Genomic DNA, 9110 nt, shown 5'->3' with positions numbered 1-9110 from the left:
ACATGGGACCAGATTAGCTAGGCTATAGAAACTACAAATCTATATAACATTTGTCACGGGATATGTTCTTGGAGAGATTGTAATAGAAACTTGTTAATAGAGAGGTTTGGCTATCAGAAACTGGTCTTTAAAGTAATCATTAAATGCTGAATAATTTGAAATGAATTTCACTAGATTTTCACGAGTAAACTTTTTTGAAACAAAAAAGCCAAATCCAACTTACAAAATAGTGCAATACACATTAGTTTTTTTTTAATTTTGTTAATCATATGTAAAATTTGAACAGTAGCAACATTAACTTTAAATCAATCATCGAAGAATCCATCTTTATATGGAAAATTGTGATGTAAATCTATATTTTTAATGCCGATCGAACATTTTCTCGGTTAAAAACCATCTATCTCTGCTTGATCTCAACCATTATTTTGGTCCTAGTATATCAATTACTCCCCTTCTAGGCTGCAGATTTAGTCTTACATTTTTTCACTAAATATGGTTTAATATTGATCGCATTTGGTAATCTCTAAATAAAATTAATTTCTTCTTCAGTATTTAATTTTTGACCAAAAAAAGATTAGATATGCAAAAAATAAAAAGACACCATTGATCCATGATATAAAAACGGTTCAACAATAGCTAAAACTATCTCGGATAACACCACCTTCAACATCTTTTTTGTAATAGTATTCTCGACAAAATAATGGAGAAAATATCAATGAAGTTTTATTTCGTTGCCTTCTTAGCCATTGCATCCGGTAATATTCATATTTCGTAAGTATGAAAAAAATAACTATATGTGCAAGTTTATATTTTTAACAATATATATTTGGCTTGGTTTGCAGTGATTAGTATCGTAACAGTTACAAATGTTGAAGCAAAGCGTTTATTACCTATAGAAGCTCCTCAGCTTATGTTGGATGATGAAGCTAATTCACCGCAGGCTGTATTATGAAAGTTCCACATCAGTAGTTGAAGAAATTGTAAAGTAGTATATAAAAGGTAAATGCCAATTCACTTAAAACCAATTGGCGATAAGTGGATTGACCTTTATCATCTATATACTGCTTTACAAATTCTCCAACTACCGATGTTGGACTTTCACATAATACTCCTCACGCTTAAGCCATTCAGGATTGAAGCGTGATAATTTGTGCGAACAAACATCCACGGGGAGGCCTCCCACCGGGGAGGACCCAAAGATCAGGTGGCTCTGATGCCTAAGAAATTCAGGAGTATGATAGAAGGGAATGTAATCTCTATGATCTCTCTCATGTTCAACATCTTTATTTCTGCAGTGACCATAATTTATATCCTCGAACCTTTGAATTTCGTTTAGAAGGTTGAGATGTCTGATTCAGATTCCCAATAACATTCATCAGAAGAAAGTTCTTTGAACTTTACCAGATACTCCTTCCCATCATCTTCTCCTCTTTAAGAAATGCTCCGGTCCACAGTGGTCCCCTCAGGATGAATGGCCACAAAGTCTTATCCCTTGTAACTCACTGACTCCATTTTAAAATGAAATCTCCTCACTCTTGTTTTTAAATCAGGGATAGATGTGTAAGCCTTTTCTAATTCCTCCTCTGGAAACCAAATCCGACAATCGAAGAGAAATGGCTAGCTTGGTTGATAGGCTACGTGTACGACCAGACCATACACCAGTTTATACCTATAGTGATTCCGATTCCGAATCCGAAATAGACTTTGTTCTCAACAAGGATCTGACTGCTAAACAGGTTGAAGGGGTAGCCAAAAGGAAACCAGTTAGTCCTCTTATCAAAATTGAGAAGATTCTGAACTGTGAAAAGGGTCCTACGGCATCTATAGATCTGGATTCCAATAATGTGGTACCAACACCAGTGTTTGTCAAGCAATATCTATTGAACTGGAAGGGCTTATCGTACCTGCACTGCACTACAAATCCATCCCTCATTTAAAAACAAGGGTGAAGAAATTTCATTTTAAAATGGAGTCAGCGAGTTACAAGGGAGAAGACTTTGTGGACCAGATTATTTCTTGCAGGGGAGAAGATGATTGGAAAGAGTATCTGGTGAAGTTCAAAAAACTTTCTTATGATGAATGTTATTGGGAATCTGTATCAGACATCTCAGCCTTCGAGAACAAAATTTAAAGGTTCGATGATATAAATTCTGATCACCACAAAGACAAATACGTTGAACATGAGAGAAATCATAGAGATTTCATATACTTCGATCATACTCTGTATTTCTTAAAGGCTCATTGCATCCATACCAGCTTGAAGGGTGTAACTTTTTTGTGGTTCTGTGGTCAAAGCGATCTCATGCAATTCTTGCAGATGATGTGGGACTTTCACAATAGGCTGTAAAACCACAAGCTTTTATATGTGATCCAAAGTGTCATATGATTTGTACAAGTCGTTGTTTTTGTATATGCTAATTTTGTATTTGATCTCGTTAAATCGAATTAAGAAGATATGTGATCACTAATAATAAAATATATTTGATATTTGTGATGAAAATTATATAAGGCATACTGATGATTATTGAACTTTTCTTTAAGGTTAGAAAGATGGACAAATATGTCAATAAATGCACAATAAGAACAAGTTAAGTTTTTCTACCATCAGTCATCATTGATAATCCTGGGAATTTGGTAGTGTCGTGCTAACATATTTAGAGGTCTAAGACAATTTGTAAAATTGTGGCCTTTTATAAATGTATAATTTTTACAAATCATAAAACTTGAAGATAAATATAATCGTAAAATCTATATCACTGAAATGTAAAATTATTTATAAAATAAATAAATATATAAAATATTTTAATTAGTTTGTCAAATAAAATTATATTAAAGTACCTAATACCTATCAAAACATATTATATGGTAGAATATAAAATTAATAATATGTGGATAATTAAAATTAAGTTCATTAGATTTATAGTAAAAGGATGACAGATAAATTATAATTTGAAAGTAAAAATCAGTATTACAAGACTTAAATTCATGAATACAAAATCTCTTAAAAACTCTAACAACAAACCTTTCACTAATTTAATTAATATTATTATTGATATGTGGCCTAAAAACTGAAATTATAGTTGTAGTATTGCCTTTTTTCCACTAACAGAGGCAGTGAGGCATGGCTCTGGAAAGTTGGATCCTAGAAGTTACAATAAGAAAGTATCTTCAGGACATAGGATCATTTAACCGCCCATCGAAAGATCGAATACATACTCTTCTTCTGGTTTACTAAGAAGGGCTCAGAAATTAAAGATGCTTTAGGTATGAAATTGGCATGAAGTATCTTTGCTTCTTCGTCTTGTTCTCACCAACATACACGGCAAGAAACCCTTTGGTTCTTTGCCCTTTCCTGTTATAGAGCCGGCAATAATATTCTTTGCAACCAAAGAGATTTCACACCAAAGCCATTTTGATTCCTGAAAATTTGATTCAGCTCCGGATGTATGAGATTAAAGGAAGAACTAAGGAGGAGCAAGATATAGATTTCTTGTGGTTGATGATATTTTTTCTCATTCGGGGCTGTACATATAGATCAAGTGAATTAACTGAAACCTCAATACTGCGTGAAATCAATTGAAAGCAATGGTGTCTACAAGTGTAGGACATACAAGGATGATTTTTCAACATGGTTCTGTTCTCACATGTAAAGCATAGCTATTACAACCGAGACCAAGAAAACAAGACCCCCTGTTAAGGTATATAAGAAGTTTCTCCTAGTTGAATCGATATATAAATAAATCTATATAGCTAGCTGCAACAGTCTATCTGCAGAGCCTTGTTTAGATAAAACACAATAAGAAAATAATCAATACATGAGACCAGAGTAGTTTGGGCATGCCATAAAAATTTCCAACCTATATTGCATTTTTCATGTGCTCTGTTTTAGAACTTGAAACCTGACCCCATCAGACTATAATTTGTTTTGGAGATGTTTGGCTTTTATTTAAAACCACAGAGATTCAAGAGATAGGACAGAAATCAGAAGAAACCAATGAAACATGATAGAACTGAACCAGGCCAAATTTGTATTTGTTGTATCAGTTAGTACAATTAGAAGCTATGGATAAGTTAGTACACGAGGGCTTGTTCAGATATAAGACTAGCACAGAGTATCACTGCTTGTTCATCTGGTTCTCACTGACGTACACTGCAAGAAACCCTTTTGGTGCTTTGCTCGTTCCTGTTACAGAGCCGGCAAACATCTTTTTTGCACCAAATTTGTAATTACGATTTGTGCCGCGGTAGAGTTGTTGGTTTGAAAATGCAAATTTGTCAGGTTAATGATGATAGATTTGTTGGTGCGACAGAGTTGATCATGAACGACAGAGTTATAGGTGAATATGGTGGCAGAGTTATTATGTGTGACACTTATTTGGCAGACTTATTCCACGGCAGACTTAGTTAGATATATTTTTTTTACTATGGTAACAAATTTGATCATGTTGGATAGATTTATTTGGCAGACTTATTTTGGTAGACTTTGCTTGGTAGATTTGTCGGAAAGTGATGACAGAGTTAACTTATCATGATAGTTTTATTTAGTCTTGACGTCAGAGTTACAGATGGAAATAAAATTACTAGACTCACCTATACGAGGGGATAAATTTAGTTTACGACTGGAGAAATTTACGCGCTGATGACAGAGTTATTGTCCTGTATTGACAGAGTTGTTTGAATCTTTATAATTATTCAAGTAGGACTTTACTGGTGACAGATTTATAAATACGACATGCCAGACTTATATGAACGTGATGGTAGATTTGGCTTTAAAAAGTTATGAAGATAGATTTAATTACCTTCCGATACAACAAAGTTATAATTTACTAGACTAACCCATCCCAAAGTGACATAATTGAATTGACAGATTTAATAAATCTATCGCTTTTTAATTGTGATTTAATGTTTAATATGATGTTATATCAACCCTAACATCTTTTTTATGAAGTTATTTATGTAAACATTGAAGTAAACAATAAAAAAAAATTGGTTAAACAGCTATACATAGGGGTTAGGTTCGATTGGTGTGTGTTCATAAGTTTTGATGGAATTCCTATTGTGATAGACTTGAATGGGGTTTTGGTGGCAGAGTTACGTTGTATGGCGAAATGACAATTTTGACCTTCATCTTCTTCTTGGTTTCATCGAAGATCTGGTTCTCGTTCTTCTTCCTCTGTTTTGGTTTCTTCGAAATCAGTCATTCTTCATCCACTAAAAACGATTGACTTCAAGGAAACTAAAGAAATCGTATTAGTTTGCGACAAATGGAAAACAGAAAAGAGAAGAATATGGGTTTTTGGCGTTGATGAAAAAGGGGATGTAGAGTTTTAGATTTAAATGTGAGAACCACCTTCGAGGATTACGAGATAGATAAGCGGCTCTATGTTATCGAATTGTCATATCTCCTGTCAAAGAAGATGTTGGTAAAATTACCAGTAGATACACCACATGTATTCATCAATAATTCAAGGCAACTGCTTGGATATCTGAAGTTAAGGAAAACTGAGCAAGTTCCACTGTGGGTCAAGTTGAAAGAGAGGAAAGACGACGGCGACGAGGAAGAGATCTACCAAGCGTCTACGGTAAAGAAGAAAAAGAAGAAGGATGCAAATTGGGTGGGTGGAGATAAAGAGGAAAGACTCCAGGTAAAGACCACCCAAAACATGAGAAAGGCATCGACGACGACATTGGTGACGAACATGAGGAATATAGATTTGACTGCTGTGATGACATCGTTGGTGCTACTTCAGATGATGAAAACTACAACAAGTATAGGAGCTCTTTTGAGGTTGGTGGAGAAGAGGAAATCAACTTAGGAATAGAAAAAGAGAAGATCTTGCGTGAGGTTGATGATATGTTTAAGCAACTAGAAATAGCTTCGCTTGATTTGGCTGTAGGGCAACGATATAATTGTAAAGGGGATTTATAGACAAGATTGCAAATTCTAACGGTGCTACATAACTTTGATTTTGATGTCGATCGATCTACCCAGTCATTGTTTACTGTGAAGTGCTGGGTTGAAGGTTGCACATGGAGAGTTCGAGCTACTTCGATTGATAACAGTGGGAAGTTTTATGTTAGCATATACATAAAAGAGCATAGTTGCTCAGTTACAGAGCGTTCATCTCGATCTCAACAAGCAACTCACCAGATATTAGGTCACATGTACAAAGAGTTCGTCAGTGGTATTGATGCGACAGTTATGCCTAATCATGTGGCTCCTTCACTAAACAAAAGATATGGCATTAAGGTAAGAGAAACTGAGTTAAATGAAATATTTTGATTATTGTGAGTGTTGTAGTACTCGGTTATAATGTTTATAATTGACCATTTCCAGATGGATTACTGGAAAGAGCATCAGACTCTTAAAACAGCACGTGAGTTGGTGAGAGGCACCGAAGAAAATAGTTATGATGGTCTTCCAACATACCTGTATAGGATAAGGAGAACAAATCCTGGGACATATACAAATCTAGAAGTTGATGCAAACAATTATTTTAAGTACGTTTTCATTGCCTATGGAGCCAGCATAGAAGGATTTGCCTTTATGCGGAAAGTTGTTGTCGTCGATGGAACATTTCTCCATGGAAAATATAAAGGTACACTACTTATTGCTACAACGCAAGATGGCAATTTCACAATATTTCCCGTAGCTTTTGCCGTTGTCGATACTGAAAATCATGAATCATGGGAATGGATCTTTAGGCAGCTAAGCATTGTTATTCTGGGTGACCATGTGATAGCTATAATATCTGACAGTCATAGATCTATAGGTCAGGAAATAACAAAAGTGTACCCACTTGCTAGTCAAGGGATCTGCACGTATCATTTACACAAGAATATACTTCTGAATTTAAAGGCGCAGATTCTTTTGGACTGGTTAAGAAGGCTGTATGTGCTTACAACCTGGCTGATTACAATATTATGTTTGAGTAAATTGAAGCTGTCAACCCAGAGCTGTATATGTATTTACAACAAGCTGATTTGCGAAAATGGACCCGGGTTCATTTCCCTGGAGATAGATATAACTTTACAACAACTAACAATGCCGAATACATGAACAAGGTTCTCAAAGCTGCAATGGGTTATTCAGTATGTCTGTTACTAGATGAAATTCGTTGTATGATGACTAGGTGGCTTGCCTATAAGAGGAAATTTGCAGCAAAGATGAAAACAGTTTTAACAATTGGAGTTGAAAAGTTGTTAGAAGTAAGTTGTTCACTTCTCTAACTTTACTGCATTATCATTTTGAAAGTCATGTTGAGCAGATTATTTTTTTGCAGGGTCGTGTAGAGCAGGCAAACCAACTCACTGTACAGGAGATTGATGCCAATGAAGCACAAGTCACTTGCGGGTCTTCCCTAAATGTTGTCAATTTGTTGCTAAAGAAATGTACTTGTCGCCGTTTTGACGTCGATAAAATCCCTTGCGTGCATGCCATTGCAACTGCAGAGGCTGAAAAGATGTCACAGATCGATTTGGCTCACCCATATTATCACACTACTTACTTATGCAATGGGTACGCGAAGTCCATAATGCCTTGTGATATATCTGTACCTGTTCCAAATAACTTCTGTGAAAAGGTGTGTCTACCTCATACGGTGCGGCAACAGCCACAAATACCAAAGAAAAGTAGGATTAAGTCAGCTTTGGATGTGGCTATGGAGAAAAAACGACCTCAGAAGATGTGCACTTGCTCGAAATGCAACAGTGGTGGGCATAATCGCCTTACATGTCCTCTAGATTAAATCTGTTGTGTGTTCTGATAAATAAGTTGTGTGTTCTGCTAAATCTGTTGTGCATGATGTTAACACTGTCATTATTGACTTCGTAAAAATGTTGTTGGTTTTGATAAAACTGTCATTACATGTGTTATAATATAACTTGTAATATGTCTGTCGTGATTGTTTACATTAAGTTTACAAAAACGACGCGTTTTGCAATATAGAATGCAAAAACGACACGTTTTGCATTATGTATGACACCTATATTAATGGAAACCCTAGATTTTTTTTATCTCTCTCGGGAATCTTATCCACTCGGCGCAAAGTTCTTCACTCTCTCTGCATACCGAAACAAACTACTCTCACGATGGCACTCAGTAACAACACTGCATTCAGATCCACTGATAACTCAACCGGCCGTCGTCATGGACTTCACGGAATTCCGACGAGGTGTTTCTGTGGTGGTAAAACGTCCATTGTGATGTCGCACACTATCACTAAACGGGGTCGGCGATTTTACGTGTGCGAGCACAATCGAGTTGGTGACTTGTATAAAGATCCGGAGGTGTCATAATGAGTTGTATGTTGATTCTGTATATTAACTAACTACTCTTTATGAAGGATGGAAATTTTCACGTGTGGAAATGGTGGGATGAAGCGATAACTGAGGAATTTAACGAGATGAAGGAGGATTTTGAAGCATTGAAGGCAAATGTTCGCTATGTTGGCAAGCAACACAGCAATATTTTCAAGTTGAATGCATTGTTGGAAGACAAGGACTTTATTGAGTGTTTCAAGGAGTTCTCCGACTCTAAGAAAAGAGAAGGTAAGGAGCCAAAAATGGTCGTCGCTGTCATCGTTGCAGTCATTGCCTTTGGTTTGTTTGTGTGCTTGATCAAGTAGAGAAAATGTGATCTCTACTTTCTCTTTTATGTTTTTTAGCTAATCGGCTACACCCTTCAATTTTCAATATGTTGGAAGGCCTAGTACTTGTATGCATTCAATATTGTTGTTGTTCCCTTATTGTAAGACTTTCATTTATTTTGTGTGTAAGACAATCAAATGTTGACCCATAGTTCTTTGTAATGTTAACCTTATTGCTAAATCTGTTGTCAAATAAATCTTATACCTGTCGGCAATCATTATACTCTTTAAAACTGTCGACACTATGCCATATATCTGTCATCATACAAACAATAACTCTGTCACCTTATAATCCTTAAATCTGTCGTGATGCTATCATTAACTATGTTTCTTTGTAACCTTTATATCTGTCATCAATTATGTACATCAGAAATCTGTCGTTATGTTCATAATAAAACTGTCGTCTACTGATTAAGAACATAATATAATTTTGTCGTCATACGATATCCTAAAATCATTCCC

General features: G+C 35.6%; 2 protein-coding genes across 2 annotated transcripts; both read left to right on the top strand.

Moving 5' to 3' along the window:
* The first annotated feature begins 1613 nt into the window (after nucleotides 1–1613).
* On the top strand, nucleotides 1614–7748 carry LOC112089744. Its single transcript, XM_024160497.1, has 6 exons — nucleotides 1614–1809; nucleotides 5751–5912; nucleotides 6024–6250; nucleotides 6302–6891; nucleotides 7134–7209; nucleotides 7284–7748. The coding sequence occupies exons 1-6, from the start codon at nucleotides 1614–1616 to the stop codon at nucleotides 7746–7748; spliced, it is 1716 nt and encodes a 571-aa protein (XP_024016265.1).
* Nucleotides 7749–8091: 343 nt separating this feature from the next.
* Nucleotides 8092–8627, top strand: LOC112089743 (uncharacterized protein At4g04775-like). Its single transcript, XM_024160496.1, has 2 exons — nucleotides 8092–8289; nucleotides 8346–8627. Exons 1-2 carry the CDS (start codon nucleotides 8092–8094, stop codon nucleotides 8625–8627), a joined length of 480 nt encoding a protein of 159 aa, XP_024016264.1.
* Nucleotides 8628–9110: the final 483 nt, after the last annotated feature.

Source organism: Eutrema salsugineum, unplaced genomic scaffold (genome assembly GCF_000478725.1).
Source record: "Eutrema salsugineum unplaced genomic scaffold, Eutsalg1_0 scaffold_11, whole genome shotgun sequence".
NCBI lineage: Eukaryota > Viridiplantae > Streptophyta > Magnoliopsida > Brassicales > Brassicaceae > Eutrema > Eutrema salsugineum.
This window is presented reverse-complemented; position numbering and strand designations above follow the sequence as displayed.